Source organism: Hyperoodon ampullatus (genome assembly GCF_949752795.1).
Source record: "Hyperoodon ampullatus genome assembly, chromosome: 5".
NCBI classification, from domain to species: Eukaryota; Metazoa; Chordata; class Mammalia; order Artiodactyla; family Ziphiidae; genus Hyperoodon; species Hyperoodon ampullatus.
In genome coordinates, this window is record NC_136918.1 from 1,326,728 (window position 1) to 1,346,157 (window position 19,430).

General features: G+C 50.9%; 1 protein-coding gene across 1 annotated transcript in view; it reads left to right on the forward strand.

Moving 5' to 3' along the window:
- The window catches only part of LOC307054040 (inhibitor of carbonic anhydrase), a gene marked incomplete at both ends in the record, with an annotated part of 40,328 nt that overhangs the window by 12,869 nt on the left and 8,029 nt on the right, over nt 1-19,430 (forward strand). Inside the window, 11 exons of the mRNA XM_079705541.1 lie at nt 367-475; nt 1,292-1,453; nt 2,703-2,850; nt 3,665-3,720; nt 6,869-7,047; nt 8,367-8,538; nt 9,310-9,452; nt 11,487-11,577; nt 12,743-12,799; nt 14,632-14,787; nt 17,888-18,029. Of these exons, the coding sequence (XP_079561667.1) occupies nt 367-475; nt 1,292-1,453; nt 2,703-2,850; nt 3,665-3,720; nt 6,869-7,047; nt 8,367-8,538; nt 9,310-9,452; nt 11,487-11,577; nt 12,743-12,799; nt 14,632-14,787; nt 17,888-18,029 (1,415 nt within the window). The remainder of the gene's footprint in view (nt 1-366; nt 476-1,291; nt 1,454-2,702; nt 2,851-3,664; nt 3,721-6,868; nt 7,048-8,366; nt 8,539-9,309; nt 9,453-11,486; nt 11,578-12,742; nt 12,800-14,631; nt 14,788-17,887; nt 18,030-19,430) is intronic.

Below are 19,430 nucleotides of genomic sequence, written 5' to 3' on the forward strand. Positions count from 1 at the left end.
TATTGGACACCTACTGGCAGTCGGTGCTGGGATTTGGCAGGATAAAACCGCACAGTAACATCCCCACCTTGGTGGAGCTTTCATTTCAAAGGGGAGGACAAACAATAAATGAAGGTTTGTCAGATGGTTGATAAGGGCTCAGGAGAGAAACAGAGGGCTTCCAGCATTTATGAGGTGGTAGTTTTAAGAGCACAGTCAGAGAAAGGCTCACTGAGAAGGCTTTTGAGCCAACACTAAGGAAGTGGAAGAGGTCTGAGCCATACCAAGTATCCATGGCGATACTTGTCAAGTGTCCCTGGCAGAGGGTTAGGTGAGTCTTCCTCAGAGGTGAGGGGCTTCATTCATGTCTAGCCTTTTCTCTTTCAGGCAAACAAAGCAGATGCCGTGACCATTGATGGAGGTTTGGTGTTTGAGGCAGGCCTGGCCCCCTACAACCTGAAGCCCGTCGTGGCAGAATTCTACGGGTCAAAAGATGGTGCGTCTTCCGTGGGGACCTAGGTCTCTGTTCTGACACAGCAGCCACAGCGGGAGGCAGGGACTCTGTTGGCATTACACTTGCAGGGAACAAAGCTGCTGGAGTTCTTTAGACTGTGAGAGGCTGTTACCTCTGCTAACTCATGGGGGCTGAGATCTTGGCTCTTTCTGGGAAGCTGTGAACTTTGAGCATCCTGATGGGAATGCTTCTGGTGCTGCTGAGTGAGAGGGGGCATGCTGCCCAGAGTCCACTGCCCACCTGGTGGGGTCGCCCATCTCTGGAGACACACAGACCTGGACAGCCTCTCCGTGTGCCAAGTCCTCTGCAGGTGCTAGAGAACACAGTTTGAAGAATGGGGTTTGGGGAGTCGAAGAATGGGGTGCCTGCCATACTTGTCCGTGAGTGTCACCAGTGTGTGTGTGAGCACGGTCTGTCTCAATTTGAGTCCAACTTGCAGGGCCCTGGTGAAACCCTGGAGATGCCCTCCATACCTTCCTCCCACACCTTCATCTTCGTGTCCAGGCTGCAGACAGAGAAGGGAGAAGAGCCCGTGGGGAGAAACAGTAAATCTCAATGACTGGGAGCTGCAGGCCCTGTAATAGCTGGTGCAGAAAAAGAACTCAAGTGTATTGCCTTGAAAAGGGGCAGTTTCCTTTCTTCTGTCAATCAAGGGCCTTTCCCTTTCCTTTTCTGCCTGCTTACCAGGAGATGTTGCAGGTCCTAGGATCCCCCCAAGTTCCATTGCGCACACTCTGGAAGATTAGTGGCAATGATGTGGCCTCTTCCTTTGGCCCTGTTTTCTCTGCTCCTTTTCAGATCCACAAACTCACCATTACGTCGTAGCCGTGGTGAAAAAGGGCAGCGATTTCCAGCTGAACCAGCTCCAAGGCAAGAAGTCCTGCCACACAGGCCTGGGATGGTCTGCTGGGTGGAACATCCCCATCGGGATACTTCTTCCCACTGACTTGGTTGAAAAAGGTAAGCTGGCTGGGACGGGGTGCCCCGAGGCAGGGCTCCTACTCCCGGCACCCACGTGGATTCTATCGGGGCCTTACAATCACCATCAGGCATACAGGTTTCATAAACTCCAAGATGGGGACAACCTGCTTTAAACGTGCGCTGTCTGGGTTTGCTGCACCAGCGAGCCTTGCGAACTGGCAGCTGAGTCCTTCCTTCTCTCAGCAAAGGAACCCCGGTCTCTGAGCTCCCGGCAGCCCCACATTCACGGTAATCCCAGCAGTTTGGCTTGACAAGGGCCATCGTGGAGGCTAATGAGAAAGGGGAACTCCCTTCCAGCTGCCCAGGAAGGCTCGCTGGGGATGATCGCCATACCGCCGGCAGTCAGGCCTCAGTGCTGTGGGTGAGGGCTTGGGACGAAGGCGAGAGGGGATGAGTGGACCGGAGCTATGATTTTCTGTGTACTCCAGTCTCTTGTTCAGTTCCGATGAGCCGTGGTGAGCCTAGGGTGCCTTTTCAGCCCCTGAAAGGTGACAGCGGAATTTTCTGTGCTCTGCAAAAGTGTGTCTTTTTGAGCCCTGCCGACTCTGCAGCATTTATGTTTCACCTGTGTTTGGGGCTGCAGAGGTCAGATGGGGTGCTGCAGCCTGGGCCACAGCTCTGGCCATGTGTGCCCTTTCTTGGGGTTCCTGCTTGCCCCGGTGTCAGACGCTGTGGGACGTCCGTCTGGGCGGTTATGATGCGGCTGTTGGTACAGCCCCGCGCCCATGAGGCAAGTTAATCCACCCCCCTCCCATGAGTTCCTGGAAGAGGGATCCCCGGGAGCCACCACAGACCCTGGATCAGAAGAGGAGAGGGGTGGGTGGGACCACGTCCTGAGATAAGGAAGGGCTGTCAGGGGTTCCTGCGTGTTTAGAGTTCTACGGCCTCCCCCACCACCCCCGAGCCTCCGTGTTGGTGAGCTAACCAGGTGAGTGGTGCTGGGGCTGCAGCTTGGGTCAGTGCAGCTCAGCAGCTTTCGCGCCCTGCAGGGGACAGGCTGGGAAGCTTCTCCTGGGCTGGAGCCCCGGGCCCACGCGTGAGCCGTCCACGCCCTCAGACCCGGGCACTGTCGGCCACCTCTGCACACCGACTTCCTCATGACAGTCCCGGGCAGTGCATGCAGACCCCTGGGCTCTCACATACGGACACACACACACACACACGCATGCACGACCAAGGGGCCCCGCCAGCTCATGCCCTGAGGTCCGTGTGTCTCCGTGTTGAGCAGCAGCGGCTAAGTTCTTCGCGGGCAGCTGCGTGCCCTGTGCGGATCAGACGGCTTTCCCCAAACTGTGCCAACTGTGTGCGGGGAAAGGGACGGACAAGTGCGCCTGCTCCAACCACGAACCGTACTTCGGCTACTCGGGGGCCTTCAAGTGAGTGGGGCCCCCGTGCTCCTCCTCCTCACTCTGATGATGGGGAAACTAAGGCACAGGGAGTGGACGGGGCCTGCCCCAGACCACCTAGAGTGTCTGTGTGAAACGCAGGGTCTCGAGGGCCTCCCACGGCCCACCCTCGTTCCTGCCCGTCCTGAGGGGCAGTCTTCCGTGGGGGAGCCCCGCTCGTCTCCCCAGATGGGGGGGTCTGGACCAGGGAGGTCTCTGGGATCCGTGGACACAGGCTTGGACTCCCAGCTGGGCCAAGGGCTAGGAGCCCTCACCCGCACCAGCTGCTTCTCTCTGCCTGAGCATCTCCGTGTCAGGGACGCGTGCTGCTTCGCCCCGCCTCCTTCTCAGCCCCCTGCCTACAGGCACCTCTCCATACTCCACGCCCTGCCAGAGACATAGCTACTGCTCAAAACCAGAGCAAAACTGGCCGGGAGTCCAAGGCTGTCTAGAGTTTTTATCCTCTATGTAAAAGGCTTTAAACCTTTTTTTTTTTTTAATCTGTTGCTTTTGGCTGCCTTCGAAGAGGAAGGTGGTGGGTCCCTCTTTTGCATCCTCCCTCCCCAGAGTTGCCTGGGATGTAGCTTAGGGGGCTCATGCTTGCTTCAGACCTGGGCTTGGCTGTGGGGATTCAAAGGGTCTTCAGACAGGGCCATCACCCCTGTGAGGACAGACTGAAGCCCGGGAAACTGTGGGTGAAGCCCTGTGAGCCAGTGGCCGGGGCAGAGCCTGGGGAGGGGGGTACTGGGGGAGGGGCGAGACTGTGCTGTGGACAGTGCCTGACCACAGCTGTCCTGGTCCTCAGGTGTCTTCAGGACGGTGTGGGGGACGTGAGCTTCGTGAGGCACATGACGGTGTTTGGTAAGTGCCGGACGGAGGAAGAATCCTGCGGGCCACCCTCTGGCCAGAGGGACTCATTCCATCCTGAGCTGCCTTACATCTAGAGATGGGTGGTGCTAAGATCTTAATGAAATAGGAGAGTTTCTGTATAAAAAACACTTCCACTATTTGTACTTTGTTTAGTGCTCAGTTTGTTCAGTCTATAAATCTATCAAACAAATCTGAGCATTTAAGCATTACTTACCAACTAATAAAACAAAACAAGTTTTAATAATCAGATTCTCTTAGTCACTGGAATACCAGTTTCAGATCTAATCACTTTCTCCTGAATGCTTCATTATAAAGGGCTCCTAAATGCTTTAATCACCTTAAACAAACACAGATTATTATAATGATTTCAGAAATTATTAGCACATCTATAATTAAATCTGTTGCAAAAGCATTACTACCATGGATAAAGATGTATTTCTATGTTTAAAAAAAAAGCTTCCAGAGTTTTGGGCAATTTATCAGAAACAAACAAACAAAATAATATTTCAGACAAGTTCAGTTTACAGATTCTGGGTTTTATAACCAATTAAATTTCTATTAGATACAGAACACACTTGTATCACTTAGGATATTTAAACAAGAGATGTGTATTCTATGCTAGGTTCATTTTTTAAAATGTGTCTGCCACCTCAAGGAGAATTTTGAGCCCTCACTTTTTCCAGGGGCCTTGGTTGCTCTCAGCCTGGTGTCTTTCCCTGACATGGAGCAGAAGTGTAGTGGCTTTGTTCCCTTGCTCAGCTGTTCACAGTTCACTGTCCCCTCATTATCACACACTGACTTGGTTTGCTAGCATTTTGGCAATTCTGTGTATCTTATCATCAATAATTTTAATTTGTGGCATCATCTATGGGTTTTGTCTCCCAGAATCAAGTTGTTCCCAATAGCCGTCATTGTTATTTCCTCTGGCTGCTCAAGTTGGCACAGTTAGGCCAATGGGTAGCATCTTCTAATGCTCACCCTGGAGAACTGAAAACATCCTCACTTTCTGAAAACAACCAATTGTCTGAGACCATCCCAATTTCCCTTTGCTGAAAGTCACATGTCCACTATTATATAAGATCCCTCATTGTCTTTTAAGCAGAAGTTTCTGAGAGACGATCCACTGGGCTGTAGGGTAAATGAGTGTCGATGGTGAGCTGCTGCCACCACTGGGCCCTAGAGGGACTGAGGTGGAAAAGTTCTTTCTTTCTGAAGATGTTCGATCATATTGATTCTTTTCATTCTAACATCACCAAACTGTTTAACTTTTTTTCTTTTAATATAAAGATTTACAATGTATTTTCTCTGCAACGTGCTCGATTAACACAGAACTCTTCCCAGGGACTCTAACTGTACTACTTCTTCCCCTTCAGCGTGAGACTTTATCAACCTAAGATCTTCTATATGAGTTCGCTAGGGCTTCCGTAACAAAGTACAGTCATCTCTCAGTATCCATGGGGTGTTGGTTCCAGGACCCCTGCAGATACCAACGTCTGCCGACACTCAACTCCCTTACATAAAACTGTGTAGTATTTGCATATAACCTATGCACATCCTTTAAATCATCTCCAGATTACTTAAATACCTAATACAATGTAAATACTATGTAAATAGTTGCCTGTGTGGCAAGTTCAAGTTTTGCTTTTTGGAATTTCCTGGAATTAAAAAAAAAATCTTTGATCTGCCGATGTGGAACCCACATCCACTGCAGAAATAGTGGACCAACTGTACCGCACACTGGGTGGCTTATGCAACAGAAATTCATCGTCTGAGTTCTAGAGGCTAGAATTCCAAGGTCAAGCTGTTGGCAGGGTTGGTGCCTCCTGAGGGCTGTGAGGGAGAACCCGTTCCATGCCCTTCCCATAGCTTCTGGTGTTTGCTGGCAATCTTTGTTGCTCCTTGGCTTGCAGTTACATCACCCCAATCCCTGTCTCTCTCTTCACATGCATCCTCCCTGTGTCCAAATTTCCCCTTTTAGGAAGGACACCAGTCATACTGGATCCGGGGCCCAGCCCTCCCCACTCCACTATGACCTCATCTTAACGAATCACATCTGCACTGTCTCTGTTTCCAAATAAGGTCACATTCTGAGGTGCTGGGGGTTAGGACTTTAACATATGAATTTTAGGGGGACACAATTTAGAACACCTTCCAATACCTAGACAAGGGGAACCAAAGAGCCTGTTTTCCTCACACGGTTTTCCGGTCCTTATTTGCACCTATACAGTGTCCTGACTGGGCCCCTAGGCCTCCGTCTGTCCCTCAACCTCTCTGCCACCTTTCCCCAGCAGGGTCTGCCCCCAAGGGAGTGTTGCCGCTTTAGTGGGGGACCTGGATTGTCCTAGCTTAGCGCTGTGTCAGCCACAGACTAACTCAGACTTTGATGAGTTCCCTTAACCCTGTTAGCCTCAGTCTCCTCATCTCTAGAATGGGATAATCTGGATAATCTCCAGCCTCCCCCAGTTGTTATGAGGATTAAAGGAGACAGAGCTTGGAGAGCCTTCAGGTCAGTCAGAAAACATTTGCTGTCACCATCCTTGTTAGCAGAGCCTCGGGCCCAGCATGCCTCCCAGCCCTGGGTCTCTCTGCAGTGAGAACGTGTCACTTCACCTCCTGAGGGCTCAGCATGCTCACCTATATAAAATGTATTTGGAAAAGATTCTCTTTTAGTCCTCCTCAGGCTGTTAGAAAATGATTAAAGAAGACAGTTTAGGTGATACAGACTTCAACACTTCTTGAAGTGGGCAGTCTCCATTCAGAGAACTGCAAAAAGGGCAGAAGGCAGGAAGCTTTGAGAGGGTAAAGGACAACGGAGAGAAAAATAGATAATATCTGATTGGCTGGGGCCACTCTGCCAAGGGTGAGAAGGAGGAAGGAAGGCAGTGTGGAGTCCAGAGCTGGCTTGGCACTGGGGGCCTGGCTGACGGGAGAGGCTGCGTTTCTGGTCAAGCAGAACATTTACAGGCACAGGAAGTGATCTAAGTTTCCGTGGTGACGTGGCATCCCAGGCAGGAGCGGCTCCATCTTGGGCTTAGAAAGTTATTTCAGCAAATCCCCGAACAATCTGGGATACTGGGAGGGGCAGGGACCACACCTCCTGCTCTGCCTGCCGGCGGCTCACGTGGGCTTCCCTCCACAGAGAACCTAGCTGACAAGGCTGACAGAGACGCGTATGAGCTGCTCTGCAGGGACAACACCCGGGCGCCTGTGGACGAGTACGAGAGGTGCCACCTGGCCCGGGTCCCTTCCCACGCCGTCGTGGCCCGAAGCGTGGGCGGCGAGGAAGACTTGATCTGGGAGCTTCTCAACCTGGCCCAGGTAGCCCCGCCCACCACCCTCCCCTCCTGCGTAGGGGTCCCTGCTTGGATTTGGGGCGCTCTCCTTCACTCCCTTCTAGCCACTGTGGGTGTCCAGCACAGCGGGAAGCACACCACACGTCCTCCGCTTCACTGACAAGTACTCGGTCTGGTTACGTGATGGGCAGCAGTGGCCATAAAACTCCCTCCCTTGGCATCATCGACGCCACGGGCCAAAGACTCCACAGAAGCCCCTTGTTGCCCCATTTTATTCTTCTCAGTTGTAAAGAGGTCCTCAGGCTACACTACAGGTGCTGTTCCTCCATGAGGTGCTCCCCTCTTATCCCATTGGTGGGGACCCCTAGCGGCAGGTTCTCGGCCGTGAGCATTCTGTGTCCTGCGCTGGCAGCGCACTCTCCCAGCCCGCCCTCATCCGGTCACCCGTCCCATCTCTGTCAGCACCCTCTGCTCAGCACTGGGTGGTCAGAGATGAACTAGACACAGACCTGCCCTTGGGTCACTCACAGACGACTGTGGAAGATACGGTGAGCACATTATACACACAGATAATCACCAGAGGGCACAACCTTAGGGACATGGATTATGTACTTTGAAGGGAATGATTTGCAGGGCGTATCTGGAAAGGTTCCTGGGCCCCGGGGTAAGCTGTGGGCACCCCAAGGAAATGTGGGGTTTGCCAGAGAAGGCAACATGCAGAGCCACTGCAAAAGCAAAAAGCAGACAGACGTCGCAAAGAACGTGTGGGTAGGTGTTACCGTCAGCTACCATCAGGAACGGCTTTGGGCCAGTCAGCGGGAGTTATACACAAAGGGCCCTTCGTTTTTTGGGGGGCCAGAAAGAGGAAGGGACTGCTTGAAGGCCTTCAGGGGCAGGCTTGGGGTGGCAGATGCGCCCAGGACTTCTGATCTCCAGGCTTGATGGTCCTGGATCACCACCCGCTCCAGGATGAAGCCCACCAGAGCCACTTGGGGCAATCAGATGGCCAGCAGCAAGGCCACCATCACTGACTGCCCCATGGGAATGTACCATAGGAGCTGGGCAGCTGCCTGGCCCATGGTGACCATTTCCCTTTATGCAGACCTGGGGGCAGCACCTGGCAGTCTCCCTGAGGCCCACAAAGCAGACAAGCTGGGATTTGCTGGAGAAGATTTGAGAACCCCATGAGCCACAGGGACTTTGGAGGGCCTTGGCATGGTCTTTAGTCTCAGGCGCTCATATTTCTCTCGCTTTCGGCTCTCCTTGTCTGGTTTGGGGTTTGTTTTTCCTTTACTTCCTTATGCTAGCCTCCTTCCTTCACTGTTTCTTTTATCCTTTGAACAGGAGAATTTTGGAAAAAACAAGTCAGCAGAATTCCAGCTCTTTGGCTCTCCTCATGGAAAGGACCTGCTGTTTACGGACGCCACCCTTGGGTTTTTAAGAGTCCCACCTAAGATGGACGCCAAGCTATACCTGGGATACGAGTATTTTTCTGCCATCCAGCATCTAATGAGTGGTGTGTAAGGTCCTGGGGGGGACCTGGAGAGCTTGGGCATGGGGAAGGGTGTGGCCATGGAGGTTTTCCTGGTGCCCGCAAGCCTCACCTCACCCAACCTTCACTGGGCTGCAGGGCCCAAGGGAGCTACCACCTGCATTGGGTTCATGCAAGGATTTTCTGCTGAGCTGGGGAAAAGGCCTGAATTAGGGGGTCACAAAAGGCTTTGAAAGACCTTCAGATTACAGGCAACTTGAAGTAATGATGGTCCTGGCTCCCTTGTGTGAACCAGGGTCGCCCCACCCTGCAGTAGGTCTGTTTGACAGGGAAAATAGCCTATCCTAAACTGCAGTGGGAACACAGCCTCTGCCACCATCAGGAGCACAGCTAGAATTTCAGAGGGTTTTAATCCAGTGCCTGCTTTCCTTTGGCTCCCCATGGTTTATTTCTTCCTTCCTTCCTTCTCTCCTTTTTTTCCCCCCTTCATTTAGTTAACCAGTAGTTATGGAGCATCTACCAAAAGCCACTGAGATTGATGTGGTGGGATGGTGACGTCTGAGTAGGGGAGGTCAGGAGGGTGCTGGCTCTGCCTTCACTGCTCTTTCTGGGAACCGAGTTCGCCATTTCTCCTGGGAGGTGATAGGCAGGAATGAGCGGTGACATGGGCATGAGACACTGCTGCCAAGTCTGCTGTTGGGCAGCCGCTCGGAAGACAGTGGCGCTAACCGCCCCCCTTCCCTCCCCCATCCGGGGGCTTCCTTTGGATCCCTGGCTCTTCTCCACCAGACCTAGGGACAGAAGACCCCCAGAGGGTGATGTGGTGCGCAGTGGGCCAGCACGAGAAGGCCAAGTGTGACGAGTGGAGTGCCCTGAGCGGTGGCATCTTGAAGTGCACTGCGGAGGAGACCACCGAGGGCTGCATCGCCTCCGTCGCGGTAAGGAGGGCCCCACCCCTGCAGCTGGGCTCTGACACCCGGACACGCGGCGCTTCTGCGAGGCTGGCGGTGAAGCCCCCTTCCCGGATGTCTTCCCACCAGCTGTGAGGCTGAGACGCACCTGTTACGTGCTGCCTTCCCCCACCCCCCACCCCCAACTCTCCAAAGCCCCAACCCGCTGCTCCCACAGGCCCCTCCTGCTCAGGGCGGGCGGAAACACAGAGCAGCCCAGGACCCAGACTCCTCAGGAGCTCAGCTCTGGAGCCCAGGGAGCTCTGAGGGGTCCTGCCTAGGAAGCTGGGTGACACCCCAGGGTGTGGTCAGGACCCCTGTGGATTGGGAAAGCAAATCAACCTTTTCAGTTCTCTGGACAGGTTCAGTTTTTTTTTCTGGTGATAAAATTATTACTTGCTGGAAGAGAAATGAAAAATAAATGATATCATTTACAGCTTCATAACTTAGAAATCAGCACCCACCACGTAATTTCTGAGTTATGATGTTGTGTTGGTATCAACCGTCCATTTTCTCTATGAGCAGACAATATTTTTGAGATTAGAAAAAAATACATTTATAAATAAAAGATTGAAAAAATGACAAACTTAGGAGACTACAATTTTTCTTAAGAAAGAAGATCTAATTTTGGTAAACGTCCCTGGGACCAACTTCTAAGATTAAAGTCTTGCTATTTATACAGTCTCCTAAATTGTCAATTATAAGAATTAAATGAATTTGAGCGCTAGTAACATTGCCTGGCATATAATAAGCAGTCTATAAATGTTAACGGTTGTTATTATGATTTCAAGTATCGAACACAATTGGTGCACTTTCTTAGGTAATGAAGTATTCATTTAAAATATGTTTTCAATGGCTGCATAATAGTCCACCAAATACTTATTCAACCAATTTCTAAATGTCTATATCTGAATGATTTCCAAATCCTTTGCTGTTATAAATAATATGGGATTGACGATTTTTGTTCTATACCCATCAATATTTCTAAGTATATCTTTAATATTAATGACAGTGAATGTGTCTGTGTCATGCATATGTATGAGCTCTTAACTGGTATTAACTCATTTATTCCTCATCATGAGCCTATGAGGTAGATTTTTCACCCATTTTGTGCATGAAAAAAACGTACCTAGAATAATATTTAGGGATGTGTCCTTTGGATTAGTCAGATCCTGGAGGCTGACACATTCCATAGTGGTTATGAGCAGAAGCTAAGGAATTAAACTACCTAAGTCTTAGTGACCATCTATTGGATAAATTACTTAGCTTCTCTCTGCTTCAGTTAACTAAGGCATAAAAGGGGGAGAATTATAGTACCTACCTTACTGGGTTCTGTGAGGGAGTATATGAGGAAATCATTGTAAAGTGTTTAGAAAAGGACCTGACACATAGTACGGACTTGATAAGCTTTTGCTTCTATAGTTACTACTGTTTTAAGATAGATTTCTAGAAGAGCAATTAACAGGGGAAGAGCAAAGCGTGTGCCTGTGTCTGTGTGTTTGTTTCTTGATGACCTTATCTATGAATATAAATATGCATTTTTTTGTCTCTGTTGTTGGAAAAGTTCATTGGTTAAAATCATAAGTTAATTATTAATGAATTATTAATTACAGTAGAGTACTAATGGGGTTATAAGAACAGAATTGAACTCTGCCATACGGAAGAAAACGTGTTCCATAGAAACAGATTAGACACATACCCTGAGTCTGATTGTCGAGTGAGTGACAATGGTCACAAAGAAAGTGTAGTGATGGCATGTCCAGTCCTCAGGTCGGGGTCTCACGCGAGGGCACAGAGATGACCAGGGAGCATGACCTGGGTTGCGTGCTTGCTTCTGGGTTAACAGGCTAAAGGCATGTCCAGTTTTCTAAACCCTGTGTTTATGTGGCAGAAGCTTTAGGTCATACACCATTTGGTTTATCACAAGGATGTGTGACATGAAGCCAATGAGATGGCAACCTCTGAGGGTGAGACAGGACAACAGCCTCACTGTTGTGCTATTGGTTTATTTCTTAACTTCAGAAAGGAGAGGCTGATGCCCTGAGCTTGGATGGAGGCTTCATCTACACAGCAGGCAAATGTGGTCTGGTGCCTGTCCTGGCAGAGAACTACTGTAAGTGGAGGGGAGGGTCTCTGTGTTTTCTTCCCTCTGGGCTATGGACACAGAAAGGTGAGGAAATAATTTAGTTCAGTGCGGAGATAACAATAGCTGTTATCTGCAGTGCAGGGAGCTAGTAGATAACATCTATCTTCCCCAGAGTCAGAACCAGTTAAGATACAGATGCGGAATTAGGCAGAAAGAAATCAAAATAAAACCTTTATTACTGAAAGAGTGATATTGGAGGGCATGGCATAGAACTAGCCATGGGGCTTGTCAAATTGTCCTTGAGTTCGAGTCACCCACCAATTCAGGAGGACAGGCCTGCTGGCAGACCGCATGCTGAGGGCGGAGGGAAAACACATTCCGTCATAGATGAGAGCGAAGCCACCCTCTCCCCATCCTCTTCAACAAAGAAAGAGCCATAGGTGCCTAGATCCTTTTGCCAAATTTACTAATCCAAAATTAGCTCACCCAAGCTGCACTGGGACATTGAGGGGTGGGGCCACAAGGTCATGGTCTTTGTGGGGATCCATCCACCTTGGAAAAATAAAGCCAGGGGAAAAGAGGATTTCACCACTATTTGTTAAACGCCTCATCTGCTATGCAGTGAGTGAGAAACCATACATTATCCTTCAAAACAAAACAACTCTATGAAGTAAATAGTGGTATCTCCATTTTACAGGTATAAAAACTAAGGCTTGGGGAAGTTGAATGATGTGTCCAAGGTAGAATAAAGACTGCAACTAGGTCTTTCTGACCCATGGGCTGGATCCTTCCCCTCCAACACAGCATGACTACAAGGATCGTCTACACAGCCCAGAGCTCTGAAGGGAAGAATGTCCGTATGCCTAGAATCACACAGCAAATCGAAAGGATCTCTGTCAAGGTCTTCAGTGGCTTCTGTTCCCCACCCACCCCCTTCAATGAGCATCTCATTTTCTTTCTCTGTAATTCCCCGAGTGTTGGGCGTGTTCTGGGACAGAACCTAATGTTCCAGTGGCAAAGGTCAGGAGAGAGGAGGTGAAATAGGACTGCAGGATCTCGGCTTGTTGATGGCCAATGACAAACTGATTAGCTAGCGTTTCTCATTTTATTCTTGACTATTGAGACTGAGAAAGTTAGGACTTGAGTAATGTGAGAATTTAATGACCTGTACCTCAATTCTTTCTCTTTTTAGTGTCTCAAGATGGCAAAGAGCAGCTTGGGTCTAAGTGTGTGAACACACCTGCGGAAGGTGAGTCAGAATCAGTAACACTGGGGCTCAAAGGTAAAGACCTGGGCTTCCCTGGTGGCGCAGTGGTTGAGAGTCCAGCTGCGATGCAGGGGACGCGGGTTCGTGCCCCGGTCCGGGAGGATCCCACATGCCGCAGAGCGGCTGGGCCCATGAGCCATGGCCTCTGAGCCTGTGCGTCCGGAGCCTGTGCTCCGCAACGGGAGAGGCCACAGCGGTGAGAGGCCCGCGTACCGCAAAAAAAAAAAAAAAAGAAAAAAAGGTGAAGGCCTGTTGTCAGGGAGGGGGTGAGTAAAGCATTACAAATAAACCAAAGTTACTAGAGTTGTTTAAAAAAAAAAGTGAGAGAGAGATGGCACCGCCACAGTCCACCGTGAAGGAGCAGGTCTATCGTGGGGCATGTCACAGAGGACAGAGGGCTCATGCTTGCACTGCTTCTGCTCACTCTGCTCAGCAGTCCTCTAGAGCATGGACATCGCTGGCCGCATCACGTAGATGGGAAGGTGAGGCCCAGGGGCGGTGTGACTTGCCCAGGGCCACACAGCCGGGAGGTGGCTGCACCTGGGTTTGAGCAGAGGCGCCGTGACTGGAGCCCCCCTGCCCTTCCTGACCCACCGCAGTGCTCCCTGTCACATCCTGCCACCCATCTCTGCACCGGGGCGGGAGCCCGTTCCTGACATTTCTGGGGCCCAGTGGATGCTCAGCGGAGGACGAGGGCAGCCATAGATGCTGCTACTGAAGAGGAGGAGGATGAAAATGAAATCGACCCTTTAGCTTTTCGTGGCTGGCTTGGAATAGCTGGGGAGTTGACCTCCTCTTCAGAATAGGAGACCAGGTGACAAGTTTTCCCCTCTGTGTCTCCACATGGGCAGAGAGGTTCTGTGTCTGTCCCTGAGGTACCTAGTCTTGGGCATTAGCTAGAGCAGTGGTTCTCTAGGTAGTGTGGTGTCTGGACCAGCAGCATCAGCATCGCCTGAGAACCTGTTAGATGTGAGTGTCCTTGAGTCTGACCACAGGTCTGCTGGGGTCCAGGATGGGGCCACTGCCCTGTGTTTTAACAAGCCCTCGGGATGATTCTGATGCATATTAAGCTTTGAAAACCATTGTGATGGAGGATCTTGAGATGAAAACAAGTGCTCACCTGGGTTTGGAGTGAGAGGCCCGCGTACCGCAAAAAAAAAAAAAAAAAAAGGAAAAAATAATATTGGGGAAAGGAAGAGATTAAATTGTCATTATTAGAAAATGGTATTATTATAAACCTAGAAAATCAGAGACTTGACTTTAAAATAGAAGCCATTAACGCTCTTTCTTTTGGACTTCTATTCAACAGAAATATTTAAGTAGGTGCACACCCCATACAAAGATTTATTTAGGTAAATGATTTTTCATAGGGAAAAATGGGTCACAACTTAAATGCCCACCAGTAGGGGGATTATAAAACACTGTACTTTTATACAGTGGACATAACTTAGATTCAACTAATAAATAGAATGAGACAGCCATATCTATTTCTACTGAATCAAAAAGGTATATCATTGAGGAAGAATAAAGCACTGGCAGAAAAGAATGCACTGGCAGGATTCTGTTGAAAAAGTATGAAGTGTGTGTGTGTAAATATTAGTGAGTGTATGCCTGTAGACATATCTGGAGAGCAGCAGAGTCACTCTGTTTGGCTGAGTACCTACCAATGACGGTTACTGGGAGGATCTGCTAGAGCAAGATGAGGGCTTCGAGCTGTTCCCCCTCCACTGGGAGAGTGGCAGGCAGCAGCTCTGCAGTACATTTCGGGAGGGCCCTGAGGTATTGAAATTGCATCTTGGTATCTCTGTTGCAAGGTTATTACGTCGTGGCAGTGGTCAAGAAGTCAGATGCTGACCTCACCTGGACCTCTCTGCGAGGCAAGAAGTCCTGCCACACTGCAGTTGGCACTTCTGCAGGCTGGACCATCCCGATGGGTTTCATATACAACCAAACTGGGTCCTGTAAATTTGGTAAGTGTGCTCTGGGTGGTGGTGCGGCAGCCCCTTCCTTGGGCCTGTGCCTGTGTAGGGGAGAAATTCAGTTCAATGAATGGCATAAGTGGATGGTGTGGACAAGGGCTGGACAGCCATGTGGGTGAGCTTCACATCTCCTTAGCAGGACTCCCCTTTCTCCTCACCCATTGCTTCTGAGGGAGTGGTTTGGCCCAAAGGGCAGATCTCAGGGAAATACGCTACTCTTTATGTCTTTCAAATCTGGCTCAGGGAAGCGGCCTGGGTTGCAAAGCAAGAGTGGGGCGTAGGGGGGCTTCCCTGGTGGCGCAGTGGTTGAGAGTCCGCCTGCCGATGCAGGGGACACGGGTTCGTGCCCCGGTCCGGGAAGATCCCACATGCCGCGGAGCGGCTGGGTCTGTGAGTCATGGCTGCTGAGCCTGCGCGTCCGGAGCCTGTGCTCCGCAACGGGAGAGGCCACAACAGTGAGAGGCCCGCGTACCACACACAAAAAAAGAGTGGGGCGTAGGGGTGCGCATGTGGTATGTGTGTGTGTTTGTGTGTATGTGCTGTTTTCCCACATAAACTGAATTGGCTGCTTTCTTAATTGAAAACCTTACACCAGTAAGTCTCTGAGTGCTTTAGCTTTCACTTCCGCCCTCACCGCTCCTAAATTTCCGTTATTAGTCATTTCAGCAACGCTCTTGCCAACACCTAAAAGGCTCCTGCTCCCCGGCTTTCCCCAGCCATCTGACAAATCCGAGCCCTGCAGGAACCCCGCCTCCCGCTCTCTTGGCCCTCTGCACCTGATCAGCTGGACACAGCTGGAGGATGTCGCAGGGCAGAGCCGTTGATTCCATGCAGAGGCTCCAGCTGCTGACCCCAGCACCCCTGCCCTGCCCTGGCGCTCACGAGCACCCCCGCCGTTCTTCTGCCCCACACCCACACTTCCCGATAATTATCCTGATGTCCTAGTTGTCCGCACATGTCCATCCCACGCTTACCTACCTATCACCCTTTCTGAGCACATGATCTCATCCACACCTGCAAGAGATACTTCAAACCCTCAGGAAGGTTCCCATCAACACCCCACCGCCAAAGCTGGGGGCTCCTGCGGGCTGCACCTGCTCCGCCTCCCTCCACAACGCAGCCCGTCCTCCTGCCTGCACTTGGCTGTGGACCCTGCCTCGCCCCTCCCCAGAGCTGCACCCTCAGTTACTACCTCTTCCAATATGCCCAACAATTTCTTTCAGCATGTGAACGCACCCAGTGTCTCCCACCTTTAAAAACCCTCCCTCTCCCCACATTCCCCTCCAGCTCCTGCCTTCTCTTTCTCCCCTTTATGGCCAGACCTCTTAAAATCATGGTCTCAGCCACTCACCCCACTCACGGCTGCACTCACTGCCCTCTGGCTCCTCCGCCTGGTTCCACAGGGAGAACTCTGGTCAAGGCTACCGGGACCTCCATGTTGCTCAACTGGAAGGATGGGCTCCAGTCTGTGCTTCCATGACCTTTGCTGCTTCAGATCACCTTAAACCACCATCTCCTGGCTTTTGTGAAAACACACTGGCTTCTTTTTTCTCCTATCCGTACAAAGTCCCTTTCCCAACCTGGTTAATAAATGTTTGAGTTGCTTAAAGCAACTTTTTTCCCCACTCTAACCTCAACCCCCAAGCCCTCACATCCATGCCTATAGCCTATATGACGATCTAAACAAACATTATACATACAAAGCTAGGCACATAACAAGCACTAGATAAATGTTTGCTGCTGTACTATTATTGTGTCTATATGCTGATAACTGGCAAGTTTTTGTCCCTGGCACAGATCTCTCCTTGATCTCCAAACCTATGTATATTGAACTGCTTGTCTGACATCATCTAGTCCAGTATTTCAAAAAGTACATTAAACTCAACCTGTACAACATGGAATGCATCATCTCTGCCGAGCCTGGTCCTGCTCCAGAGCTGCCTAGCTTGGTGGAGGCCCCCCACAGTCCATCCACTGGCCCCAGCTGGAAATGAATCTGCCATCCACCACACACACCTGTCCATCACCAGTGATATCCGCTTCTCCTCCTTCCATGTAGCTCCTCCCTCCCCTTTGTGCTACTTCAAGCTGCCCCCATGTCCCCTGGACCCCTGCAGTAGCCTGCTGCCTGCACCCCACATCTGTCCTGGCTCACCCTGCTGCTAGACCCCTGGCCCCACATTGTCTAAAGCCCGTCAGAGGCTCCCCGTTTCTCTACGGATAAAAAATGTACACGAAGGTGTAAAATATCACATGTGGTCTGGACCCTGACCCCTCCCACTCACTGGACCACCGGGTGGTCCGGGCCCAGTGGCCTCCATGAAGCTCTCTGTGCTGTTTGCCCCTCCCCCAACCCCGCCCTAGGCCTTTGCAGATGCTGCTCCCTGTCTGGAAAACTCGTCCCTTTGCGCTTCACTTGGGTAATTCCTATTCATTCCTCATCTCTCCACTTGAGGCCTCTCCCTGACTCCCAGGTCTGCACCAGGTTCCTTTATCTGTAGCCGTGGAACCATGTTCTTTTTCCCAGAGCACGGTGGGGAAACACGATGATGGGGAAACACGAATTCACTGGCGTGGTTACTTGAGTCGTGACTGTCCCCACAGAAACTTGGGGTCCAGGAGGGCGGGGCTTGTGTAGTTTCCTCACCACAGTGCCCTGGGACTCAGCACCGGGGTGGGCAGCTGGACCTCTTGGGCCCCTTCCTGGCCTTCGAGTCACGATGGCAGACCTTGTAAAGATGGCCAAGGGCAGTAGAGATCGGAAAGCACACGGGACAGGTCCAACCACCCAGGACTTCCCATTCTGTCCACTCTCTCAGGGTTAAACCTGTGTCCACCCGTCCACACCACTGACCTGTGCCGGGACTTCTGTGATCTCAAAGACCCTTGTCCCAGCTTCAGCCAGGCCCCCTTTACTTTGCTTCAGCTGCAACCTTTTTTTTTTTAATTCCATAAGGTTCTTCTTTCTAATCATATGGTACTAAATACCTGAGTGTGTCTTTATGTCACTCAGGCAATTTTAGGAACAAAGTCTGAGGCTTTCTTGCCAACACAGGCAGGAAGAGCTGACCTCTCCTGTCCTCCTGCGCAGATGAATTCTTCAGTCAAAGCTGTGCCCCTGGGTCTGATCCAGCGTCCAGTCTCTGTGCTCTGTGCAACGGCAGCGGCACGCCAGCCCACACGTGTGCTCCCAACAGCCACGAGGGGTACTACGGCTCGAGTGGGGCGCTCAGGCAAGTAGCATCTGTCCACCACCTTTCACTTTGGCACCAGCCCGGTGAACTTCCTGCCCTTTCACCTTTCTCATCATCCCACCATCTGGGTGCTGCGTTTAGGAGGAGCCAGAATTAGAGAACAGAACTGCAGGTTCCCAGGGGCCCTGAGGACTCAAGCCCGGCCCCTTCCTGGAGCACTTTTGGGTGGACTCAGGGCACCTGGGGAGAGGCAAGACTGAGGGACACATGTCACACCACTGCTTCTACTTTTGGTCTGTTCTTCTGTGTGATTGTGGACAAGTCACAGCATCTCTCAGAGCCCCAGTTTAAGATCAAAGGAAGGACACTGGCTACATGCTTCTTACACCTGGTTGAAGAGTATATTTAAAAACACATATTCCTGGGCTCCTCCATCCATTCAAGAAATATTTATTGAGCACCTAGTATGTGGCAGGCACTGTTCTAAGTAGAGAGGTTAGAGCAACAGCAAGACACAGCCTCTGAGTCTCGTGGGGAGAGTAAGACAATAAACACATAAAGCACAATCACTTCCTGACTGTGATAAGTGCTGGGGGTGGGGGTGGTGACCAAGGGGGGTGATATGGCAGTGACTCAGGGACAATCTTAGAAAAGGTGGTCAGGGAAGGCCTCAGGATCAGAGGGGCCATGTGAACTGAGGGTTAAATGTTGAGAGGGAATCAGGCCTGAGAAAATCTGGAGAAGAGTAATCCAGGAAGAAGGAACAGCAAGGACAAAGGCTGGAGCTGGACAAATGATGCCATATTTGAGGCCAGAGAAGGCGCCAGAGTAGAGCATTGGGAGGGAGGGGGTCAGGTGAGGGAGGAGGCTGGAGCTGCAGGCATTGGCTGTCTCGGTGCCTTGCGGGCCTGGCTAAGGAGGTAGAGGTAATTCTCAGTATGAAGGGCACCCTGTGGAGTTAGGGTGGTGTGGAGAACGCGTGAGCCTCTAGAAAGGAGCCTTCTATGCATCACACTGCCAGACTGCTTCGTCCCTCCCTCTCCAAAGTTTTGTCTCTTTCATAAGCCATACATAAATTACATATTTTCACAGATCCCATTACAAAAATATATGCTGAACATTAAACCTAGACTAAACTAGTTGAACTTCTCTTTACACTGGGAAGCACGTTGGTATTAGGGTCCATGGTCCCATTTTGGTGTGATTACAGTAGAATCACAGAGACCTGGAATTGTGTCCTCAGAGGTCTATCCAGAACCACGGAAGCTCCAAAGCGAAGACGAGCACACGAAGCACAATCTTACCTCTAGACATCCCATTCTGCCCGCCACCACCTGCCTGCCTTTGCACTCCTTCTAGCTTCCCGGCTCCACCATTCCTACTGACCTGAGGTCCGTTGATCCTGTTCACACACACCCTCATGTCCTTTTCCCCCTCCGG